General features: G+C 31.8%; 1 protein-coding gene across 1 annotated transcript; it reads right to left on the bottom strand.

Moving 5' to 3' along the window:
* Positions 1–17,356: 17,356 nt before the first annotated feature.
* LOC128183355 (uncharacterized) lies at positions 17,357–22,060 on the bottom strand. The gene is made up of 3 exons (XM_052852335.1): positions 21,813–22,060; positions 21,550–21,725; positions 17,357–18,787 (listed from the first exon to the last, which is right to left on the bottom strand). Exons 1-3 carry the CDS (start codon positions 22,036–22,038, stop codon positions 17,357–17,359), a joined length of 1,833 nt encoding a protein of 610 aa, XP_052708295.1. The 5' UTR covers positions 22,039–22,060.
* Positions 22,061–27,756: the final 5,696 nt, after the last annotated feature.

The raw sequence follows: 27,756 nt of genomic DNA, 5'->3' as shown, positions 1-27,756 counted from the left end.
ATTGAAACTAAAAAAAACCGCGAAATAAAAAAACCTGAAATCAATTATGACGTCATATAAATGTTGACGTCATACCTGAAATAAAGGGTAGTTGGTGTTACGTCACAATGAAAATGTGTGAGTTATCTCCCTGTAACCGCAAACCTTACCTTAAAGAGTTAAATAATATGTAAACGGTGTGACCGTTGGACCGAGCGCAGAATTAACACAGTGCAGTTTGATTTTTGTTTGATAAAATTTATTTAAAACGCACACAATAGGATCCACCTGCATAGTTGCCTACTCAAATCATTCGTCAAAGTTAAACTAAACGTCGCGTGCTCAGTCTACATTATGACGTCATATTTCAGACGTACAATGTTCACGTTTTGTCTTCGGAAATAACCGAAGAGAGTTACGTTAGTCCAATTTTTTTCTCTTTCATTGTTCATCAATTTAATTCGTATGAATGCCGCTGTAATAAAATTGAATACTTTATTCAGTATCTAAAAGTTCAGTTCCTTGACGTTAATGTTTTTATTTTCCATCTGATAATTTGATAAGACATACATAGCTCAAGTCGTGTTTCTTGATTGAAACACTACTGAAACTTATCTGGTTTCCTTTTTAATTGCTTTTAATTCAAATTACTTTCTATTGAAACACTGGAACTTATTTAATCGAGTTTAGGGGCAATAAACATTGATAAGTACCAGTCAATCAATGATCGAACTAACTTTTTAAAAACAAAATGACTGCCAATTTGGCGGCGCCTAGGGCTGGAAGAATTTTTTTTGGCCTTAGTACCCCTGATTTAACTTTCATTTTTTTCACTGATTTTCTTATATATACGTGTTACCATTAATCCTCGCTTCGCGAGGCGGGCTTCGCCCGCCTCTCGCTGCGCTCGGTATAAATATAATGCATTCATCAAAAATATTATTTTTCAGATTCAAACATTATCATAAGCACTACTAACCTTATTCCTACATTTTATCATATATTTTTTCCTTTTTTTAATTTTTCTTCGTGATTTTTTTAAATTAGAAAATTGTTCCCAAGATATTTAAGACCAAGTAAAATCAAGAAACTTCAACGGAAGACAACTTTTAAACAGGATCTTTCAAACCAAGATTTTTGAAATAATTCAGTATTTCTTTTAATTTTTCAATTTCATTCAATTTCTTTCTTTCATCTCATAAACCAACGAATATTGTTTCTTTTTTCAGATTTTTTGGGATTTCATCCAGCAGTTTGCCTTAAAAATTTTTTTAAATATTTTAGTTTCATATTTATGTGGATTCCAATAAAAATCATACAAACTTCATTCATGATTATTTTGTTTTTCATTTTCAAACTTTATAACATTTCACTTTCATTAGAGTTTTAAAACAAACATGTTTAAAAATTTGACATATAAGGGGTTATCTGGAAGCAGACTGATATTTTTAAAATTCTCTTAAAAACAGAGTATTGTACTTTGAGGTCTATTAGAGTTGAATACTTTGCCTATAATTAGTAACAAATGCATGCAACAAAAATCTCCTACACTTATTTGGTGTAGACATCCCCCTTAATCGTCGTGGCAGATACCAGTGTATCGTTTGCGCGCACCAAATCAACTGATGTCTATGTATTGTTGTGCTGACTTATTGAAAACATTGTGACAATTGATTTGTGCATGTGAAGTTGCTGAACTGTTGAACCAGTGAATTGTGTAAATTTGTACTTGTCTTATTATATGATTTTCATTTAACAATAATTCAACATATTATTAAAATAAGTTTAAAGTACTTAGATATATGACCTTCCGCGGTAAACCCGGGGTGGTCATTTTCAAACTATAATATTTATGATGTGTTGATTGTTGATGAATATTTGTTGTGACTTTTGTTTGAGTGGGTTTGCCTGGATGTTGTCAATAGCATCCCACATTTCATTTATGCCACGGCCAATACTCGCCAAAAAAACCTTTAAACATAATATTTGTTGGGGTAATTTTTCTCTGTGTTAATAAAAGGGTGCGTCCTTACGCCGGACTAAATTTAAGCAAAACATTTACATACACTTATAGTCAGGCGTAAATTCGGGTGTAAACATAAGTAAGCATATATATCATAAAACAGCGACGATATTTTATCACTAATACGATTTAACTTATTGTCACATTTAAATACTGAGATAAACAATTCATACTCGTGCACGGTTTGGATTTTTTCTCATGAATCAATGTTAATATAAGAGAAAGAGAGAGATATTTTAAATCATATGCTTAACCTAAAAAAAAATTCTGTAATGAATTCATTGCGATACCTTAATTATTTTCTCTTAATCATTTCATATTTAATGAAGGAAAGGTGTAATACTCAGTTAGATAAAGATCACAGTTGTATCTTTTTGTATAAAAATGAAATGAAAGATTGTTAAAATTTAAATATAAGTATATAATGATGAAGGGCTCAACTGTGTTTCAAATTTGTCAAAAGTCCGTGTTTTTTAAAATATGAGATTATGTATAAACATACAACCAATGTAAAACACTGAGTCACAAAAGTAAAAATATTGATTCAATAGAATACTTTTCTGGTGATTAATGCGGGTTATTAAGGTGGCCGTCATTGCAAAAAAAATTGCTCACACGGCTTCTGTAATTCTTTTCTGCAATGTCGCCACCTTCATATCTCGCATGAATCACCAAAGAAAGCATTAAAGTTTTACTGTTTAAGGTGGCTCTATACAACACTTTTTGACACAGTACGCAAAAAAATAAATCTTGAAGCATGTAATTCCGGTACTGGTTGATTTCAACTGGAGCGAATTGTATGTAGACAGCTCTTTTGAAAAATTCGTTAAATGAATAGATTTTAATTGAAAATTGGAAAATTCAGTAGTTACATGTAAGGTATGTCATGTTGTGTCGTATTATCTATTGAAATAAACAATAAAATCAAGTATAATTTTATACATAGTTTCTTTCCCTTTGTTGTCATCTTACAGCAGAGTGCAAAGGGTTAGAGGAATCACTTCGGACCTGTAGGTCATGAGTTCGACTCCCGTTGGGGGATAATAAAATTTTTACTTTTCAAAAGTTTTCTAAAACATATTTTTTTGGTTAAATAATGAGATAGAAAATTCTAAATCGGTGAACATACTTTCATTATAGTGTACTTTAATCCACATTAATATCGACAGATGTTCCATACCTTCTTAAAGGGACTTATACACGATTTGACTTTTTATTTCCATTTTCAATGTTTATGCTGATAAATATAGAAGTGTTTAATGCTATGTCAAATTTTTAAAGTCAAATATCAAGTTATTAGCAAGATACAGAGTTCACAATTCTCTGTTATGTAAACAAAGCTTGAATTATATCATTTTTTACATATGTTGTATTGGTGTAAGTTCAAATGTATCTTTCTTTTGTTGATACTAGTATTTATGAAGATATTGAGTTAGTTTAAATTGTTTTTTACATGTCATATTGTCTAAGAAATGATAATTCTTTATATTACATTTTTGTAAACAACTATAAGACTCGAGCTTTGTTTATATAACAATCAATTCTTACCTCTGAATCTCGCTGGTAACATGACTTTAACATTCAATATTTTGGTCAATCATTTGAAATGCACCAGTAAACCATTTTATACATAAAAAATGAAAATATAATTTTTGATCTCAAATCGTGTCCAAGTCCCTTTAAGGGGATGGGAGGGTGCCTTTGAATTTGTCTCAGGTTGGGATACATAAATTCTATTTTTTAATTTCCCCCTTTATTTACTTGAATTAGTTTTGCATTCAAGTGAATATATTTACTTATATAGACCTATAATGAAATATGTATGTTTTTATCATTTAACACACTATTTAGGAAATTTTCTTCAACTCAGAAATTCAAAAGTCCCAAAGGTGTTTTTGCCGTGGGACTAAAAACGATAACTCTTGCCTGAGGAACTCTCATAACAAATATTTTTTTTTGGTTTTAATTTGCAATGATTGTCATTCAATTTTTTATGTTACATTTATTTAAATACATTTTCTTATAACAAAAAACAGCATTTTTAGATGATTTGTCGACAGAGTAAGAAGATATTAAAAGTTATGTTTTGGGAAACAACTAAAAAAAAATGAAACAATAATATTTTTAAATGTTATGAAGACTAGTGTAGTTATATTTTCTTAAGTGTTAAGTGACAAAAAGAATTCTTTCCATTTGTTTATAGTTAACATTTAAAAATTATTTAACGAAAACACGAATAAAAAACATTAAAACATTCTTTAAAAATACCTATTGTATCACTATCATCATTTTAATATTTGATAAGTATATATTGTGTGGTCTTTTATTGAATATTGGAATAAAATGTGGGTGTATAGAGCCACGTTAAATGTTTAGTATGGACCATGTAAAATGTAAAGAATACTCACGATATAGTATGAAAATAACAGTACTTAAAAATAATTCCTGTCAGAATTAGTTCAAGATTCATATAGACTGCACAAGTACACACCTTGGTTCATTTCCTACCTTATTTGTCATCCTTTTTCTAACGTGGAATTACGTATTATTAATCATTTATTCAAAACATGCCATTTTTATATCTGTGAATTTGTAGGTTTATCTTAATCACACCAAAAATGCTATTGTTTTGATACGAACAATTTGGTTTGTTTTGTCCATATATAAAAAGGAAATATTTTTTGGATGGAGACATATCTGCCTTTTAATATATTATGTCTTTGATTGATTTTGAATATGGAAAGTCTTATCAAATGTTTCAAAGCAGTGAACTATATATTTAAAGCTGACATGAATTTCATAGCTTGATATGCATTAAAATTCCTCTCTCATCTTCAAAGATCGCCATCTTCTCGAGTTTGTTTTGTATATTTTATCGCCATAGACCATGGGTATAAGGGTGGTAATATAGTCATGCTTCATAACATTTATGAATGTATAAACAAAAAATACCGTACAAGCAATTAATGTACATGTATTAAAATTGATCGTTATTAGGTCAGTAAAAACCGGTACATGATTTTACCTTATTGAACTAAGACATTGCAAACCAAATGTCAGTTCCAAGAAGCCACTCAAAATCAAAACATTACATTTAATTTTTGCTATTCACTCACTCGACAAAATTCAAAGTTATCAGAGTTAATCGTGTTATATATGCTAAAAAGTTGTAAACAAGTTCTATTTTAAATGGAAAATGACGATAATACCTGTCCAACACTGACTTTTCAATAGATAATCATTGCTTGATTTTCATGCGAGAATAATGGGAAGTCATTATATCTCTTTTTTATTAAAGGAAAACGCCGAGAAATAGATCTTAAAGGTTTTATTCTCCTATAAATAATCAAAGTACTGAAGAACTGAATGCCGGGTTCTTTTGGTGTGTCTTTATGCATATTGTGTAGTAAAGACTGAACAAGTTTTGTAAGCGGCTATAAACAAAAATATGTCTGTCTAGTAGAAAAAAAGTTGCTGCCTTGAGTTTAGCAACAAGCGTTATAAATTCAATCCCCATTTCTTTAACGAGCAGCAAAGTAAAACACGTTATTAATTAAAAAAAAAACTAAAAAAAGATAGACAATTATCTCGAAATTAAAAAAAACAAAAACGAAATGCCAACACTTTTGACAAAACGAGGCTCTTAGTGTAACTATTTTGTATATTTACTTTGACGCTGTTTGTTTTTTTTTGTTTACTGCTGAAGTTGTACTATTTATAGTAACATTGGCGATTTGCCTGCCTACAGACAGGACTCTGCTTTCAGAAGAACCCGGCTAAAAAAGGAATGAAAATATCATTAAAGTACGAGAGCCGAGAAGGATCATTCGAGATTCGAGATTCGAAATACGAGATTCGAAATACGAGATTCGAGATTCGAAATTCGAGATTCAATATCTAAATTAACCAATCAAATCATGGATCTGAAACCTGTATCCTAGCAACATCAAACTGTTCTGAATAAAGATCATTCGTACATGCTCTTTCCTACAAATAAATGTCTTAATAGCTCTTATATAGTGGTTATAAAATGGTTAAATCAACATTGATGAATTAATCCCACACAGTATAAACAATTAAATTAGAAATAACACTGTTGGCTTTGCGAATCTAAGTGGTTTTGTTTGCCCTGTATGTATTTCCCCCCGAATAATTTTAACCCAAAGTGTATTCGCCCCAACTGTGTAAAAATCGGCTCGCGAAGAAAGATCTGTTTAATCTAAATGTTTTAGCTATGAAACGAAACTCAATGAAATAATCGACATGTCAAAATATAGGTTATGATAAAGTTTTAAACCATAGAAGATATAATGATTTACAACCTCAAAGACAAAAATCTAGATAAGAATAGTGTATTGTAGGGTATGGCAATGCAATTGTCGATATGAGAGAGAGAGAGAGAGAGAGAGAGAGAGAGAGAGAGAGAGAGAGAGAGAGAGAGTCGATGTAAATCACAGGTGCGCCTAGCATTTCCTTTTCCGTGAGGGGGTTTGGGGTATTTGTGATGTCTTACATTAGTTAGCGAAAATGATAAAAAAAAACATGAAATTTTCTTTAAATTGTGTGTGGATGTTGTACGCCAATAATCTGTTTTCAATATATACATTTCAAGAGGGGGGGGGAGCTTTAAGTCCTAATTAATTTGTCAGTTATTCTGTCCTCACTTTGTTTTCTCTTCTTTTTCCAGGTTTTTTTTATTTGGCTCGACAAATTAATATAAAACTTTCTGTGTAGCTCCATAACAATGCACTGTAGATAAATTATGAGTAGTTTTACTTTTGATAAACAGGTACATATCCGTACTTGATTTTTAATTTGACTCTTATAATCGGATTTAATATTCCAATAATTATAGGGTAGGAAAGAGTAGACGGGACTTTTTTGCGCATATCCTACTGTACCATTCATTCAACACAGGTATTAGCACTCATCGAGTTCGACTTGCTTTTCTTTTCTTTCATCCACTGGATTTAAAGCTATTAATTTTAGAAAATATTTTGAATTTATGGCCTGATTATATATAAATTAGAGCTGCGCTGGTGCATATATTTACCCAAATGGACCAAAATATAACCAAATGAATCTAAAAATTTTGACAAAATTAGTTTTAAACGTACGACTCTTTTTCAATTCTAATCGGGTATGTCCTTTAGAAAAATCTTGAACCACACACATTTTAGCAAATAAAACGACAATTGTTTCATTTTTTTATGGGGAGGGAGGTGGTGCCGGTAAAGGACATGTATTGCTTGTGGCAGTTGTGCTATACTTTCATTTGTTATAATAGGTAATACTACATATTGATATAAAATGAAAGTTTCCAATTACACTGTACATAGCTTCTATCACGAATTTTGACCCGTGCGATAGTTTAAAACAATTTTCAAAGCATTTAATGTAATTCAACTGATCATTTTTGAAATTTAATTTTCTGGATCCCCGCCTGATACGTCCGCTTTCTTGTATATTAGAATTACATGTACGTTGACCATATGTACACATTAACTTAATCGGCTATGTTATGGGACGATAACATTTTTTATCAATGTTTTTGCAGGATATGTAACAAATAACAGCCTATTTGTGGGTTTTTGCACTGATTATTTGAGATAATTTGCCGCCATCTTTTATGCATTCCACACACCACTCACGGTTTCTTTATTTGGTGTTCTGTGTGTATGGCGACAAATTGGTAAATTTGTACCACTCACCCCTTGTAGCTTCATCCTGATTACATTTTATCTGGGTAAGTGTACTTTAGTAGTATATTAAATACACACATCTTTGTTTGCAGTGCTTATTTACATCTTTAGAGATTTACTTACAAAAAAGTAAACATTTGTACGACTTATATGTAATTATTGTCAATTTTGGTGCGATGGGGGTAGGGGGGGGTGGGGGGTACGAAACTACAGAGAAACTTAACTTGGCTGTGAAACATATGCTTTTATTCTTTCTTGTTGATATATCAATGAATGAATTATAACAAAATATATGTACAACAATTAATTTTGAAATATTCATGCACAATCAAATAAAAGGTTTTACTGTTCTCTGCACAAGAAATCGGCAATGTGAACAAATTGGCACCCTATCATCCCTACCTTTAATTGTAGAGAGTAGGTATCCTTCTGTATTGAAAACAATTCCAAAAGTAAGACTCATAATAAGTTGTTTACTGAGGAAAAGGAAAAAAATTGCGTTTATTAATAATTCCGTATGATGTGATAATATTTCAATGATTTGTTTATAATCATAGTACTAGTGTATCACTGTATGCATACATAAAAACGATTAGTAATGCTTATATTTATTAGTGAAACAGGACAGATTATTTATATTTAGATTATTTAGATACATGTACTAATCTTCATGCGGGGATCTAGAAAGGAGGGGGTCAGGGGATCTGGACCCCCTTCTTGGGAGAATTGGAGCTTATTAAATTTACATAGTAAATTTTTTTAAAATTGGCCTAGGACCCCCTACAGAAAAAATTAGCTCCGCTTATGAAGTTCTCTACCTTAACCCCATTTTTACACAAAAGGGATGAATAAACCCGGGTTTTAAACTATTACTGGTGGTGAAATACCTTAGGGTTCAAACGCATCAGGTGGAAATGCACCAGGGCAAACAAAATCACTTATTAATCACTGCATTATTACTGGTCTACTTAGATATTCTGTGTAAAAGTAAATACAAATAATTATTTAGTTAGGTAGGGAGAAGTGAACATAGCATTTATTTGTATATGAGAGCATGTACGTATGATTTTTATTTAGAACAGTTTGATGTCGCTAGGATACATATTTTCAGATCCTTGATTTGATTGGTTAATTTAGATATTGAATCTCGAATTTCGAATCTCGAATTTCGAATCTCGAATCTCGTATTTCGAATCTCGTATTTCGAATCTCGAATCTCGAATGATCCTTCTCGGCTTTCGTATTAAAGAACCGTAATATTTGTTTTTATTCTGTCCTCATATTTTTGGGTCTTTTCAATTACGCATAAAAAGAAATCATAATCAGTAATAATGTAATGGGTTTGAATGTATTTTTTTTGCTCTCATTCATAAACAAAGACAATGAATAAACTACCGGTATGCTATTAAATTAACTGCCTCTAACTAACTTTGTTACTAGAGCTATTTAGAATTTATAGGACAATTATCAGAATGTAACAAACTTGGCAATTTAGCTTGTATATCAAAATCTAAATAAAACCTATGCAATATTTGAAAAACAAAACAAAAACTGGCAACTAATTACCCTACTGAATATTGCTCATAAGCTTGCATTAGGATGCATAGCTGAATGAATTAAACTATTCTTATAACAAATTATTAATTGGGACCGAACTGGATTTATTAAGGAATTTATAGACTTATGAAAAATATGACTTTAAACGGATACCAAGTTTGTAATTGCTTATATATTTTAAGAAGACCTTTGACAATGAAATGTGGTGATATGTATTCTTGGGCTATATAATTTACCAGACTTGAGACTTTTTAACTTTGGAAATAAAATTTAAAAAAAACCCGGATTTCTACATTTCACTAGGACATAAACGTCCTGTGTGTTACAGAATGTAGTGAGATAAGATTATATTACTATCAAAGAGGTTGTTAGTGGTCATAAAACCCTTTATGTTTTTCTATCATGCGCTGAATTTCTTGGAATAATAAAGACATAAAAAGTATCACGCTTGGTTGTGAAGAATATGAATAGATGATACTTCACTAATTTCAAGTGGTTCTCCTCCTACAATATCTTAACAGAATTGGATCTATTCAAAATATTTCAAGTTTTAAAATTGATAAAATTAACAAGTAAATCAATGGAAATAAATTAAACTGATCCCGATAGGCTTAAAGAAATAAAATCACTATTTATTACTAATTGTTTAGTTTTAAAGCTATTGTAATATGATTGATATGAAAGTAAACTGACACTGTCGTCAACTTTACGCAGATCTACGTGTTAAATTCATTTACTCGCTTCAACAAATATCGCTTCCTAATACAGTTTACTTCCGTCGCTACACTTTGAAACAGAACAGATAGGATACAAAACCACATAATATCATTTAATGCGTAAGGTTATAAATTTGAAAGATTTTTAGTTTAGGTTTTCTTCTTAACTTGGTAGGCATATTTAAATAATGTCAAACATATGAGAAACGCGATCATCTATATTCGTTAACAACAGAATACTATTTGACCAAACTGTATTACAACCAAGAACCACAATGCAATGAAGAAATTATATATATATATATATATATATATATATATATATATATATATATATATATATATATATATATATATATATATATATATATATATAAAGCAAAACACCAGATGCTTTATATTATAGCTGCGAACATCAGCTCAGAGTTATCGTATTATAAACCCTTTTAATGTCGTTAAATAGTGTTCGAAGGAGCTTCCAATACCCATACAATTCAAAAAACCCAAAACACAGCAGAAACCAAAAAAAAAAAACCTCCAAAAAATGTACTTCATTGCCAATACTATGTAGCTGACATACAACTGTTTATTTTTTAAAAACGTCGTGTTTATTAAGTTTTTGTGAGCCTTTCTTTGTAACTGTAAAATGCACCAACCATATTTTTTTTTAAATTGTAGTTATTATCTTCATGAATAAAACCTATTAAAACCTGGTACATACTTTTAAAAGACTTTTGAATGGAAAGTGAAGAATTAAAAAAAGTCTTTATTTTCTTCATTTATTACTTTTTTTAAAAGAAATTACAAATCTCATATCATTCAGTCATTCAACATTACAAGTTCTATCTGTACTGTACAGCTAGTGGAGCTAAACAGATGTCTGATACATAGTCATTTATGAAACAACTTTATCGAACGTACGTTAAAACATGTAAACAACTACAATTATTATTATTAACACTTTTTAAAATAACATTCTATCTACTTTTCAAACAAATAAACATTGCATTTATAGTATACATTGTAATTTTAAAAAGAAACCACAATTTATTGAGTAGCAAGATGCATATTTAAATGTAAATGCGCACATTAAATAAAACTCCATCAACCGCTAAAGAATTTAAACTTATATTTGAAGTATATACATGCAGTTATCAGATAAATAAAAAAAACTATGTAAAATTAAAACACACATTCATTAAATATACATCCGATTTATTAAGTTCTTTCGTTTCAACACAAGACCTTACTGTTATTGCTTTGTTTCTTTTCCCTTATTATTATTTTTTTTCTGTAACGTTTTCATAAAATGTCCTCGCCGATTCCAATGAAACTTTCAGATCTCATACTAAAGAAAACGTTGCTTACTCTGTCGATATTTTTCAGATCCTTTGTTTTTGCTTCTTCACAATTTTCCAAAAAAATTGTCAAAGATAGAACTTTCAAATTTTTAGCAATATACGTTTATAACCTATAATTAGTGTCTTTTGCTTACCCAAAGGTCCACCGTTACTTCCAGTCGTCATAAGAAGGTAAATCAACCAAAATTGCAAATTTGTGTTATTAAATATTTCTTATTTCTCTTTAATAGTTGATAGAGACGCTATAATGAATGTAGAAAATGTACATGCAATGTATTTAAAAATGATTCACGCATTTGCATTTTAAAAATGTTGGGTTTCAAAGTCCTGAAGCGAGAGTCCCAATGGCGTTATAGTGAGAGGTGGACTTTTGTCCCTTTGCCCTGAGTTCAACTTAGGAGGGCCGAATGGTTTTTCTTCCATAATTGTGTTTCGATTGATGACTTATCTTTGACCTTTATAATTTTTCATATTTCCGTTTTATTTTAATCAAAAATCATATTAATAGTGCCTTCTCACAGCCTGCATTGATATTTCTTTTGAAATCCTTAAAGATTTAAAGATGTGTCAAGAAATTCTGATAGCCTATTTTAAGGTGCATTCAAAAAGAAGACATCTTTTTGCTCGCAACCATCGTGCAGATGATTTTTAGTTCATAATGTTTTTGTCAGCAAAAGAAATTGAAAAAAAGAATGTTCAATAGATTAACTGGAGCAACACAGACTTAACAGTAAAAAAGTGTAATTTGCTACTTGATTTATTGATAATACTGCATTACGTGTATTTACGTATTAATATGATAGTTTAATAAGTCTATTCAAATGTGGAAAACACTTTGGAAAAGGAGATATTATATATCATATATGTAACTTATTGTGCATGCGATATAATGTATGAATATAAATCATAAGCTAGATACGATCTCGTTACGAGTAACGAGTAGGTCTTCCGTTCAATTTTTAAACGATACAATTAAAATACCAATGAAATTTCAGAATCCCCCCTTTAACAAAGAGTTTTGCTTTTTCACAAACAGCACATTATAGGTTTACGATTTTAGTCCCCTAAAATCCCTAATTAAGTCAGCAATTGGTTTGGAAATGAGTTTTACAAACTGATATTGTTACGATCAACAACAATCTTGATCGTTTTTAAGGTATGTGAAAAAGACTTTACGAGTGTCTTGGCCCCTAATGTAAGGGGCCAGCCCCTTTTTCTTGAGTTCAATCAAAAGGTCTCACAAATACTAACATTTTTTGTTCTTACACCTATTTAAAATGGTTGATCATATTTTAGATATAAATGATTGAATATTTTAGGGGCCAGCCCTCTAGATCCTTAATGGGGACAGAGATTGGTGTTTTGATTGATGGAATCGATTAGAATCGTCAACGCAAGCATTTTCTTTTCTACGAAGCTTAACAAAATATGTCTCCTTCTCTAGATAAATTGCATCAAAGTTTAAGAACTTTGGCCCCTAAAAATCCCTATTTACGTAATAAATGGGCGTTGCAATGATTTTTTCTAATAGATATTGGTACGATCAACAACTTTGCTTCTATAATGCATTACAAAATCTTTATCGTTTTTAAGTTATTTGTAATAGAGTTTAAGAGTGCCTTGCCCCCTAATTTAAGGGGCCAACCCCTTTTTCTTGATTTTGGTGGAAAGAACTTTTGATTCTCTACCACTTTTGTTATATATGTCTTAACAAAATATCAACTGATAAAAAAATATAAATCAAAACGTGTGAAAATTTTGAATGGAAATTCGTACCCAATTTTCGTGCCCAGACGAGCTCCAAGAAATGGCGCAACAGGCATTAAACAACTACATGCTGCATAACTTCAAACTATAGTCTACCTATCTTAAAAATTTCATATTCATATCTCTTATAGTTTCCGAGTTTAAAGGTGCACAAAATGAGTCGTCAAACATTTAAAAATGGCGAACAATTCGGTACCGGAAGTGACTACGAAAAAATTAAGAAAAATATATGAAGTTAAGATCACGCCCAAACATCTGTGAAAAAATGGTTGAGATCGGTCGAAAAGATTTCGAGAAATCTTGTGCACAATATTTGGAAAAAAAAAATAAAAACTAGACACGATCTCGTTGCGAGCAACGTGGTCTTCCGTCCGATTTTTAGAAGAGAAAATGACCTTGCCTTTTATCTTCATCAATGAAACATATCAGGAAATGCAGATGTGATCTAAAAGAGCGATGGATGAAGGATTATACACCCCGTTGGATCCCTAATTTGAAGGACCAGCCCCATTTTATTTCATATTAAATAAGAGGTCTTTTGACCTAATAACAGGTCTAATGACCTGTAATAAAAAGACTAAGAAGAAAAAAAGAGGGACTTCCTTTGTAAACGGAAGACCCTTATCACAATAAGAATAGAAGACGGAAGACCCTAATAATAAAAAACTGTTTTTGTCTAAATCTTAGCTGTAGAGTGTTTTTCAACTTGTACTACAGTCCAACAACCCTTTTATGTTGAATATTTTAGTTAGAAATGAAGTAAAAAGGAGAGAAAGAAAAAGAAAGAACAAATCTCGGCTCCGGCGAGTTTAGAACTCACAGCCTTTGCAGGTGTCTCAAAACATGGCTGACGCAAAATAATTCCCGAATTTGTCTTTGAATTTTGGGAGTTTCCGCCCGGGAGAGTAGCTGAGTTTTTGTATGAGATGAAAAACAACGTGTAAGATTTCTGACTATTCAGGTTTGGTAACAGTGCGAGGTCGTTTGAAATATTGATGCGTATTTGTGTCTGGAGGGGAAGGGGGGGGGGTGAAAAGACCCGAGCTTGATTTTCGTCTTAAATAAATCGAAAATATAATTTTGAGGTGTGGATCTCGGATTCGGTTAACAACAATTAGGGGAAGTCCTAAAACAATGACTGATGCATTTTATCCATGTATTTCAGTGTTGAGAATGTTTAGTTCGTGTCGTTTACTATTATGTTTGACTGTTTTATTTCAGCAGGATTGATAAAGTCTTTATAAATGTAGAAATAACGAAATCAGTAACACGTAAATTTATTCGGTAAAAATTTGATGACAGTAATTTCCACAGTTCTAACATGCATAAGTAGTTCACACGCTATCGTAGATACAGACTAAACGGAAAACAAGAAATATACATGCAACAGAAATATTACGCGGCTGCTTACATCCCTTGTACTGTGTAAATTTTAAGTCCCCGTACAGGCTATACTCGCCGTTCGATCTCAGGAATTTCTTCTTAATTGTTCAATCCACTGCATATTTCACAGACAATAAGAATTGGGTCCGAGGTACATTTACACAAAATTTCATTAGGATTGAGTAAGGGGCTCGGGAGTTAGAATTTTTTTCTACAGTACCTGTCAAGCACGCCAATCGAAACTCGAATGCCGAAAATTCATATCTCTCTTAAAAATGAACGAATAGGTCTGGTCATTAGTACAGTAATCTAGACTTGAACTAGGTTGAAAATAAAGGTTCAAGATGACAGATCCAGTAAAATCAGGCCAAGAAAACTAAATGATTTTGTGAATAGGAAGGGGTGGGGGGGGGGGGTCGGTGCGTGTACTGTGTAAATTTAATTTCCAGGTATAGGCAATAAGCACCGTTTAATTTCAGGAATTTTGTCTTAATTGTTCAATCCGCTGCATATTTTACAGACAATAAGAATGGGGTCCTAGGTTCATTTTCACAAATTTTCATTAGGATTGAGTGAAGGGCTTGGAAGTTAGAAATGAAATTTTTTTTCATAGTACATGTTAAACACGACAATTGAAACTCAAATGCCAAAAACTTCATAACTCTGTTATTAATGAACGAATTGGTTTGGTAATTAGTACAGTTATCTAGAATGGTAATTAGTTAAAATTAAAGGCCCAAGATCAAAGATCAAGTAAAATCGGGTCGAAAAACTAAATGATTTTATGAATTGGGGGGGGGGGGTCGGTCGTTGACTGCTTTATTAAACGTAGAATATTAAATTCTAAATATCACATATTACACAATTTCTAAATAAAATACATATGTTAGAACGATATATAAGCGTTGTTTGAAAGATGTAACTATTGATTTTTTTACATCTATTTATTCTTAGGCTCAAACACTCATAAACGGGTGGTCGGTTTTTAAACCTTGTCGCAGTCACCTGTTCGTTTGTATAGTTACTACTTTTCTTAATCCCGACAGGCAACAGATTTGTATCAGTATATAGACATGCACAAAAAAGGAAAAAGTACACCATCTTTAATAAAAATGACTTTTTAGCGTTGACTTTCAATCAGTAAGAAGACAATAACTTTACAATGAATTTTAAAATTATTTGAATCCATAGACATTATCCCGTAACTTGATATAAAATATGTATAATTTTTGGACGCCAATGTACATTTAGCTTCTATCCAATTTACTCCACGTTACCTGTACTAGATCTTATTCAAATGCTAAAACATTTGTACTTGAGAGAGAGAGAGAGAGAGAGAGAGAGAGAGAGAGAGAGAGGAGAAATTGATTACATAGCGTTTTATAATGTTCAGGAAATCAATATATAAGCAACCTTTGTCAATAAACGCATGTACACATGCATGTGTGTATCTATATATGGGATTAAATTCTAAGCAGTCCTCCTTTTTAAGCCGAGTAGAATAACCTGGGTACATTGCTAAATGTTGTTTTCATACAGTCATTGAGATGGCGGCATTTCTTTGATGCCGGCAAAGCGACCCAGCGAACTCTAATGCGGTCAAACTGCAGGGGGACTTCATCGGCATGTCATTGATGTCGGCGATGCGAAGAGCGGCGTAATTTAGAGAGCTGCTGACAGAAAAGAGCTCTATATTTGTACTAAAAAAACCGCTATCTTTTTTTATTAATGACAAAAATAAAACGGAAAACATTCAAATCCATCATTTTAAAGATAAACCCATTAATCAAAACACAAATGAGAGAGAAAAAAGATTCGGCACTCAGGGACTGAACCCGGGTCGCCTGGGCACAAGTCCACCACTCTAACGACTGAGCTACGCGGACCCTCGCTTCAGAACTTTGGAGTCCAAAATCTCAAGAATGCGTGGATTGATTTTAAAACGAATTTCATATTCTGAAGTTTTGAGAGCGTCTCTATCGAATGAAAAACTAAAAAAAATTCAAATCCAAAAAATTATAAAATTAAGGTTTTTCATTTCCTTCCTGTGACGACCGGAAGTGAGGGCGGACGTTCGGATATGCAATGGGCACTGCGGCCGTTAACTCTCTACCTTCTCTGAAAATTTGAAAGTCCTATCTTGAATACTTTTTGAGAAAAATTGTGAACAAGCAAAAACATAAAATCTTTAATATCTCGGTACCGGAAGTGACGATCCACAAAATCTCGTGTAATTTTCTTACAAATTTTGTCATGAATAAGATTTGAAAGTTTCACGAAAATCGGCTAAAGCGTTTTTGAGAAAACGTGACCGAAAAAAAAAAATAAGAAGAATAATAGAGGAAAAGAAACAAAGTAAAAACAATGAGGTCTTCCGTTTCCAACGGAAGACCTTAATAATAGAGAAAAAGAATCAAAGCAATAACAATAAGGTCTTCCGTTGGAAACGGAAGGCCTTAATAATAAAAAACAGTACGAAAACAATAGGGTCTTCCGCTGGAAACGGAAGACCTTAATAATAAGAAACAGTACGAACACAATAAGGTCTTCCGCTGGAAACGGAAGACCTTAATTAAGCCAGTCATGAACAAAGACAACAGACTCTCTGATGTCGGCGATTTAGTCAATTAATCCATTATACATGTAGATATCCATAAGATAATACTACTGATATATATTAAATGAAAATTCAGGCTTTATAATCATTTCTTACTTTTTTCTTACAATATTGAAAAAAAGTTTTTACAGTAAATTCGATTCTTTACTCAATTATGAATCGTCGAAATTGTTTTAACACATTCATACCTCCACTGTAAAAGCACTCCTAAATTTTAAAACGAATGAAGAGAAACTGCTTGGTAACACTATCTATGAATTCTTTTTAAATTTCTTTTTCTCTTTTTCTCGGTCAGATTGAAATGGTGAGAGAAAGATCCGCTTGAACAAATTAATAATTCCACCTTGAGGATTCTGTTCACCATCATCAACTAATGCATCAGCAGGAATACCAATAGACTGAATTTCCATTCTTGCTGAAAGATAATTGGCACCAAACTTTTCAAAATCTTTATCAATTTCAGCCATATGCTTGAATTCATTCAGCATTTCTATTCGACGTTGATACCCTTGATGTCTCTCCATGTCTTCAGCCTGAATCATTTGGTCCAAATGTTCAACTGTAGAGAGAGGATCAGGTCTTAATGCTATTTCCTTTAGCCTGCTTTTGCAAGTATTCATTTTTGTCATCATTCCATTGACATATGCGAATAGATGTTCAACATCTTTTGATAGGTTTGCGATAAAGGATTCGTGAGTCAGTTTAGACCCTATAGCTTTCTCGTATTTCTGTTTCATTTCTGTATAAGTTTTTTTAACTTTGTCCGTCACATAAATGAACTTATATCGTGCATTTTTGTGTTCTTTCCATATACATTTCTTAATGCATACCGTGCAGTAACCGTCTTTCATGGCAGCGCATCCACTTTTATTATCGTCATCTGCAATTTTACAATCATCATGGCATGTAAAATTGCATTGAAGGCAGTTTGTTACATGGTGCCCCTGGTCCAGGTTTACCAACAATTGTTTAGTTTCTTCCACCTCATATTCAAAATCTTTATTGCTTTCTATGTCATTTTTGTGTTTTTTAAATATTTCTAATTCGTCTCGAAGCTCCGACAGTTTTGTTAGCCCCGCCTTAACTTGGGGGAGAATGGCAGATAGAATTGTTTTTATTACTTCTCTTTCATCTAAAACAGCCTTTGTTAGAGTGAGACTTCTTGTTTTAAATTGAGAAATTGTATCGAAAAAGATTTTAAAACTTGTACATCCCATCTTCCAAAACATGGGAGACAATGACGTCTTTGTTATATTTGTGTTTTCTGCAAACAATGCGGAGTTGTTAAATTGAAAGTAGGAACCGAATGGAAGATCAGCTTCTTTTAAAGAGGCAAGAACGGGTGGATCAGCACCATCGGCAAATGTGATTAATGTACAAATATTTGATTCAATGTCTTTGCCAAATAACGACATAATTTCACTAAATATGTACTTCTGCGAAACGGTCAGGCGTGCGTCTGGAGCTTTTACGATGAAACAAACAGCATCAAGGTAAGTAACTCCTTTAGCCCCCGTTTCTGAAAACAATTCCCGAATTTGACCAATGGTACGTTGATCTCTCTCTATTCCTCTTGTGTCTCCAAATCCCGGTGTATCGATGATGTTTAAAGAATATTCTAATCGACTGCCGGCTCTAGGCATTATCTTATAAACCGTGATCCATTCTGTTTGAGATACAGCCTACAAAATAACAAATTGATAAAGGACAAAAAACTTTGATTTTGAATATTGTAAGTCGCCGGTACATTTGTGGCAATGTGACTTCTGAATATCAGACGCGAATCCTATACTAATATTTTTCTGTTCGATTAAAACGGTACTAATTCTGATTTATGTGTAACCTGTTATTGTTTTTTTAAGCATTTCAGTGATATTTGCAGTGCAAAAATAAAAGATAATTTGAAAAAGCCCCTTTTCACTTAGTTAGCACTCGCTTTTGTTAATGTGATGCATTATAAATCCTATCATTCTCTTCTTAAAAAATAAAAAAAAAATGTTATTTGTTAAAACAATTATTTTGTTGAGTTTATAATAAGTTAAACACAGTACAAAACAGATAAACTAAAATGTTCTTGTAGTTAAATTTGTATAAAATTGAATGAATTCAATAAATATAATAAAATTTAAAAAAAAACCCAAAAAACTCCACATCACATCGAACCTACCATTTGAATCTCATTTCAGTGGAATGTAAAATGAAATAGACCTCGCTGTGCAAATGGGTTACTTTTTAAAATATTGCAATTGGCTGTACTGATATTAATACATATTCACTTTTTATGACCTGCAGATTCTGAAATGAATTCTAACTGCTGATTTAATGTAATTTCCGATCTATTTTAATGTAGAAATAGCAGTTGTAAATCATCTTTTACATGTAAGACAAATATTTGCAACACATTTTGAACGAATTCTAAGATGAAATTGTATTGTTTAAGTGTCATTAAAATTTAGCAGCACAATTGTCATTACCCCGTTATGTGAATTCAAATAATGAAAATTTTACCGTAGGTTTTAGATTTACCGAAGTTTAAGTATACTTGACGTAGGAGAAAATTGATAAAAACCTGCATGACGTTATCATATTTGACCTTTATTATGACCTTCATATTTAATGGCCATAAAGTATTCACGCTGGTGTTGTTTTTTTCCTAAAACGCAGGTTATAAATATGAACGGAACAAATGTTATACATTTTTGAATGATAGTACATTTTATAGAACGGAAAAACAGTAAATGATTTTTTTCCGCACAGGTCAAGGTGCTCACTAACTTTTAGTTTGCGGTATTCCGGTTGGTTGATGTGCTGTTTGTGAATTCGGATTCTTTCCCGTAAGGTACTTCCCGTTTCTCCAATATATAGTTCCCCGTAACCTGAGCACGTGATAACATATAATAGATTTCTGGTTTGACACAACATGTTGTTGTTAACGATAAACCGTTTCCCACCAAAATTGAAATGATGTCCTTGTTTAATATAAGGACAAGTGCCACATCGCGAATCCTGGCATTTAGTGACTTCAAACTCCGATTTTTCTTTGAAATTGGATTTAGTAAGGATGCGTAGAAGATTCTTCGGAAGTACCTTACGGGAAAGAATCCGGAAAAAAATCATTTACTGTTTTTCCGTTCTATAAAATGTACAATTCTAATACTGTTGAAAGGCGTGATAAAGAAAAACATTTTATAAGAACTTTTAAACCTAAATTGAATAGCTTAATGTAACCTCTGAGTATTTTAAATGTTTTATTCACGTTTTAACCGTGTTATATAATCTGTTATTATTAGTATTGTGATATTTAAAAATACGGGGAAATATGACGTCATTCAGAGACTTGAAGACGCCGTTAAACTATTATGACGTCATAACAAACGTTACCATGTTAGTATTGTAAAACATCTGAAGAAAATGAAAGCACTTATGTTTTACTCGATCTTTGTGCTTTTATTTATTTAAGTTATATATATATATATATATATATATATATATATATATATATATATATATATATATATATATATATATATATATATATCACCGACCACTGATGTTTTTCCTGGATCTATCTATCTATCTATCTATCTATCTATCTATCTATCTATCTATCTATCTATCTATCTATCTATCTATCTATCTATAATCAAATAATACAAATTACATATTTCAAGTTTATAATGAAATATATTGCATGCACGTCCATCGCCAACAGATCAATGATCCCAGTACCAGAAACACCCCATACAGTGAACATTTTGACAGATGTGCTAAGGGAGATTATAAAGTATTCCCATTTTATAAACTTAAAACCGATTCAACCGCCATGAGACTTGTGAAAGAGAACTATTTTATTAAATTATTTTCCCCAAAACTCAACAAACATTAAATATCAGTATATATAATCATCTTTGTTCTAACCAGTCTTTGTCTTTGTAAATTTATTGATGTCGTTATGATCATATTGTGTCTAATTCAGTTTTCCGTTTAACGTTTTATATTGTATTATGACGTCATGGATCTATTCCTTCCCTAAAAAGACTCTCGTTACATCATGACGTCATAGTTAACGTTTCTAAGGAAAACAATTTCATAACTTATGTACGTTCACCTGAAGAAGGATGTAAATCCAGAAAGCGCTAGTGAATAGAAACTTTGGAACTGTTCATTTTCTTTTTCTTTTTTAATTATTTATACTGTGTGATATCACCTTTCACTCATATATATATATATATATATATATATATATATATATATATATATATATATATATATGTGTGTGTGTGTGTGTGTGTGTGTGTGTGTGTGTGTGTGTGTGTGTGTGTGTGTGTGTGTGTGTGTGCCAAAAATCAAATTAATCTGAAATTATATCTCAATCATTTGAATTTGAATGTCGATTAAATTCAATTTGATTAAAGTTAAAATGATAATTGTTTAATAATTGTACCTGATTTTCCATTTTGTTTTCCTCTTTTTCGAGCTGTATGAGGGTAAATCTATAGGGATCATCAAAACTTACACCCATCACATAGTTAACAATGCCGTCAACTAGAGTACTTTTTCCCGAACCAGTTGCACCAACAAGCATTATTGTCTTTTCGGAGTCTGTCTTTTTAAATTCCCCTGTAATATGCAAATATATTTGGAAGTTTTTCTTTAAATCTTAAAACAAATAAGGAAATGGTAAACAAAGACTCATTCAAATCTTACCAAGAATAACCTGTTTTGTTTTTGCGTCAGGATTTCGTGAGTCTTTTAACTCTTCGACCAAAAGTTGATATTTTTTTGGATTTCCATCGGCAACTAGTTTGGCAAACCCGAGTAAATATGTCGCTAGAGACTCGGTTGTACGCACATCATCACTTGCAGGCCCGTATTTTCCTTCCTGGTCTTGAAATACTCTTCGAACTTGAAATATGTAATTTGTATTTGCCATTAATCCGGTAATAGTAATTTTATTCTGATCAACGTCAGTTTCAGCGAATTTCCATTTTTCTTGACCGTTCCTTGATTTATAGCGAATTTGGTAATAATCAACCCTTTTTTCAGATTTTTCCCAGTAAAGATCAACAGAGTCCGAAAAAATTCTCGATGGACTAGCAATAGGTTTCCCAGGGGTCTACGGTAAAAAAAAAATGAATCTGTAAATTTGCATTAATATATTTTAAGGATTGTCGTATTTTATATTACCGGTATTAACAGATATCAACCAGCGTTTGATTCACTACATGTACATATAACTTGTACTGATTTAGATGGTATATCTTGAAACTCATCTAAATCAAAGGTTCAAGTGACCTATTCTGAGAAACTGTTGTCCGTCGTCCGTCTAACTTTCTCTCCGTTTTTCTGCCTGTCTCTCTGAAAAAATTTATATTTTCTCCTTCTTAAAACCAATGAGAAAAAATTAATTTGATACAAAGCAGAAAAAATATACCTCTGATTTAAAGATATTACGACTCGTGCATACATATAAACCATATAAACAACAGAAATATAAGATACTATCGTACGCCAACTTTACAACATTCTACAAACTAATAATACAATGTTCGAAGTGCTGAAAAATACAAGTTAAATACAAAATTACTGTCAACAGTAAAAGATAGCCTCAGAATCTCTGATGGATACTTTGCAAGTCCTCTTTTCAACAGCGTCAGTTGTATTCGGTCAGTAAGTGTAATTATCTCCGTTGTGGAACTTGCAATGTTATTACAGTAAACAACATTAAATGTAGCGGATGCAAAGAATTTTATATAAGAGAATCTGGAACAAATCTACGCACCTGCATACATAAACAGGAACAGCACATTAATCAGCCCCGAATACAGGAACAAACTTAGAAAACATCGTGATATTTGTGACCAGGGACAATTTGCAATTTATATATAATGTAAACTTGATACGGACAATCTTATTGAACAACGGGAAACACAAGGCGAAAAACAATCTTCAAGCAAGTCCTTAAAGGTGGCGTAAAGGTGACATAAAGGATATACAATCTTTAAGCCACCTTTAATTCATCTTTAAGCTGAGCTTTTAGATCCTTAATGTCCAAACTTCTTTGAATCACCTTTAATCCATCTTAAGCTACCTTTAAGCATCTTTAAGTGTTATTTATGCTCCCTTTAAGTTGTCTTTACACCATCTTTAAGTTCCCTTTTAGTCAAGTTTGATCAAGCTGAACAATAAAAACATATATAAAAATGCAAAAGGTCTTTTATATGGATGGGAGGGGTGATCCGAGTGATGATATAATTTCCAAGGAAGAGGGGTAGGGTATTCCAGGTGGTTTTAATTGTAGCTCCATTAAACACAGATCGCTATCATCAACACCGCTCCGATGGACACAGGTTGTCTTTATAAAATTCTTGATATTTTTGTTTGGGGGGGGGGCAAAATTATTGTAGGGTGAGCGCAGTCTTTGCATTTAAATGTGTGCATAACATTATATTAAAGTATGTTTCTTTCCTATTATAAATTGATCGGTGAAATAACTCTCTCTCTCTCTCTTTTTCTCTCTCTCTCTCTCTCTCTCTCTCTCTCTCTCTCTCTCTCTTAGTTTATCCGGTTATTAAACACAATAAAGATAATCAAACAAAAATGCATGATTTAATTCAATAATCGGTTATAGGTATGTATTTTTTTTCAATTTTAATTATTTCTAGGTCTAATTCGAGATTTGCTAAATACATGTTAAAGTTATATCGGGCTGGATATTACTGCTTTGTTTGTCTAGACATAGTTTTGTTCGTTTGTGTAAATCTAGATAGAGTCTATTGTTTGTCCAACATAAGAAAACCCTTAAACACAGAATTATAATAATTACCGAAGAATTTAAGCATTTAACAATTTGAAATGCAAATGAACGGCGATTACTGACTTTTGATATGGGTTATCGGAATAAACAACGCAGGCTGCAGCCCACGGGAAAAAATTAAACAATGATGGACACAAGCTAAAATTACTTCACACTAAGTAACCATTAGGAAATGTTAATATTACTTTATGACTAGCAATATAATCTTTAATTCCGAGACTTGTGTTTCATTTGTTTATGTAAGGAGTATTTTCTTAAATCGGTGCATTCTTGAAAGTTTTGATATTAAAATGACGCAAATTATTGTTGTCACCATAAATTTCAAAACATTCCAACACTATGATATAATAGATTAAATTTTGATTGTTTATCTATTTTTAACTAATGCTAATTTTTTTTATTATCTGGTTTATCTTTAAATAACATTTAATCCACTCTTTCTCTCATTCCATTTACAAGCGGTAATGTCTCAGCTCCGCTTATACGAACTCACTGGAAAACATTACTTTGAGACATTTCTGGAAATAACACCTATAAAAAAACTTCCTCCCCTAGTTCCATATAGTAAAATGACACCAACAGTAATATTAACAGTTTATAGAGTTATTTAATATGCGATGGATAATGTGAAATCCTTTTATTGATTTTGATTAAATGTTTTTATCACCCACGCAGTGAACATTTTTTTTTTTATATAATTATATCTTCTAAGAAGGAAGACAGCTCTGCCATTTTAAAACTAAATTGAAAGCTACATGTATATACGCCGCTTATAACAAGTGAATGTTTTTAAAGAACGAACTGTTTTTTTCATTAAGCTACATAAGTTAGAAACTTTCTTCAAATAAAACAAATCATATTCACCCCCCCCCCTTCCCCGAAAAGGGAACCATTGACGCTATGTTTTATCTATTTTCTCATCAGGTATGACATAAAGTACATGTTGTTAAAATACATGATGTTTATTGATAATGTTTATCATTTTTAAAAGAAGGTTATCAAGAAATGAATTTTGTCAATGTCAAAAAATGTTGTTCCCATTGAATTTGGTAAACAAACTTGCTGACATTTATTTTCCACTGTGCTGTTTCTCTCGATTACTAGATGTATTTCCGCGGTCATGCACAGATACAGTCACTGACACTTTTTCACATAAACGGTTGGCGGGAGTTATCCTCAGACTATATTCGGATTAATGTTGAAGTATTGTTTTTCTCTATTTACGAACTTGTGCAAAAACATGTGCTTTTAATTTAATGCAGTAAAACATTAAAACAATTAAAATAGATTAAACTTTAAATAAACTTTATCATACTCGGATCAAAGATTTTTTTTCTTGGGGAGACGGGGGGGGGGGGGGGGGGGGGGTCCAAGTGATATCTTTATGTATGTTTGCCCGGCAGGGTCCAGTACATATTTTCGGTAATTTTACTTAGTAAATTATAAAATTATCTTTTTGGATGGTTTAGAAGGATGAATATCGTGCGTCTAATAATCTGATAATGTGTACGTGATTTATTTGGAAAATACATTTACAAGTAGTTTAGTGCCCCAAAACCATTAAAAAACTAACTGATAATGTCTAAGTCTATACTGCATTGTATGCGTCTTATTTGATTTAGGAAACAAAATCAGAGAAAAATGAATAATCTACCTAAGAGATTGAAAACTAAGATAGAGTTAAATAAATTATTACTTGATGCATAAAAACATATCCGTTGTGTAAACAACATGGTGTTTACTCAGGGTTTGAGTTGTCAAATTCGGATTATTATAGTTCAATGTCAGGAATAAGATTTGTTTTAAACATTAAAAGTATATATAGAATGAATTATTCTTGACACAACATTTGATATTTTACTTTATTATGAAATTAGGCTCAAACAAAAATGGACTTAAAGGACAGGTTACATATTCACAAAAAAATATTGAACAAGTTGAATTGTGAGTGTGATAAAAATTTTGCAAAATTTCCCGTTCTACTTTCATCTGTGCCACAGCTATTGCTGGGTTTTTTATGCGGATAAGACGTGTGACTTCAATTTAATCTCAAACTTCTGAAATTTGATCTTTCTTTTAATAATTTATTAAGATAATTTTTTACAGAATTTCTGAGTTTTCAATAATATATCCCGTTGATCAATCTTTAAAAATCACCTAAAAAACGAACTGTTATGCAAACTGGCCACTTTTTATATACTGACATTAAATTCAGATAGAAAATGAATCAATTTTTACTGCAAAATCTTTTGCTAGAAAAAGCACATAAAGAAATAATCTGTATGTCTGATATAGTAAACATCTAAATCATTGTGCTCGAAGTTAAAGTTTTAAAGAGACCATATTTAGGTCAACATTAACCTTATTTAAATGAGTGTTTTGGATATACATTTTTAAACATGTTTCTGACTTTACTGATTTTTGAGATTTAATAAAGTTGTTGACAGGATAATAATTTGCTATTATCTTAATCACAGAATTTTCAAATTCCCTTTAATGAAGGTCTTCCGTTTCCAACGGAAAACCTTATAGTTTTCGTACTGTTTCTTCATATTATTAAGGTCTTCCGTTTCCAACGGAAAACCTTATAGATTTCGTACAGTATCTTATTGTTATTAAGGTCTTCCGTTTCAAACGGAAGACCTTATTGTTATTGCTTGTTTCTGTTCTCTATTATTATTTTTTTTCTTTGACGTTTTCTCAAAAACGCTTCAGCCGATTTTTATAAAATCTTTACATCTTATTCAGCACAAAATTTGTAAGAAATTTGTAGATCAACTTTTTGTTCGTCACTTCCGGGTCCGAAAAATTTAAGATTTTACGTTTTTGCTTATTTACAATTTTTCTCCAAAAGTGTTAAAGATAGAAATTTCAAATTTTCAGGGATGGTAGAAAGTCTTTAGCCGCAGTGTCTATCGCATATCTAAAGGTCGGCTGTCATCTTTCTTTGTCTCCGGAAGGAAATGAAAAACGTAAGTTTTTCAACTTTTTAACTTGAATGTTTTTATGTTTTTGTTCGATACAGACGTTCTCAAAACTTCCGAATATGAGATTTGTTTTAAAATCGATCCACGCATTCTCGAGATTTTGGGCTCCAAAGTCTTGAAGCGAGGCTCTGCGTAGCTCAATCGTTAGCGTGTTGGACTTGTGCCCAGGCGACCCGGGTTCAGTCCCCGAATGCCGAATATCTTTTCTTCCTTAAATCTGTTTTGTTTAACGATTTTATCTTTAAAATGATGGAATTGAATGTTTTGCGTAATATTTTTATTATAAATAAAAATAAAAGCGGCTTTTTACAGTACAAATATAGAGCTTATTTCTGTCAGCAGTTCGCTAAATTTAGACGCTTGTCGCATCCCCGGCATCAAAGATATGCCGCTGAGATGCCCCTGCAGTACGACTGCAGTAGAATTTACTTGGTCACTTTGCCAGCATCAAAGAAATGCCGCCATCTCAATGACTGTATGCACACAACATTTAGCAATGCACCCACGTTTGAAGTATTCTACATAGATTTAAAAGAAGGTCCGATTAGAATTTATTTACATATATAGATACGCGCATGCATGTATACATGGGTTTATTGAAATATAATACTAATATATTGATTTCTTGAACACTATAAAACACTATGAAATCTCTCTCTCTCTCTCTCTCTCTCTCTCTCTCTCTCTCACGTACGAATATTTTAGTATTTGAATACGAACTACTACAGTTAACACGCACTAATTACTCATGTATTTATTTTTCGATACCAGATAATGTCTATACATCTAAATAATTTGAAATCCGTTGCTTTATGATTGTCTTCTTCCTGATTGGAAGTCAACGCCA

The sequence above is a fragment of the Crassostrea angulata genome, chromosome 5, assembly GCF_025612915.1.
Source record: "Crassostrea angulata isolate pt1a10 chromosome 5, ASM2561291v2, whole genome shotgun sequence".
NCBI lineage: Eukaryota > Metazoa > Mollusca > Bivalvia > Ostreida > Ostreidae > Magallana > Magallana angulata.
Note: the sequence above shows the minus strand (reverse complement) of the source record. Positions and strands in the feature narration are given on the sequence as shown.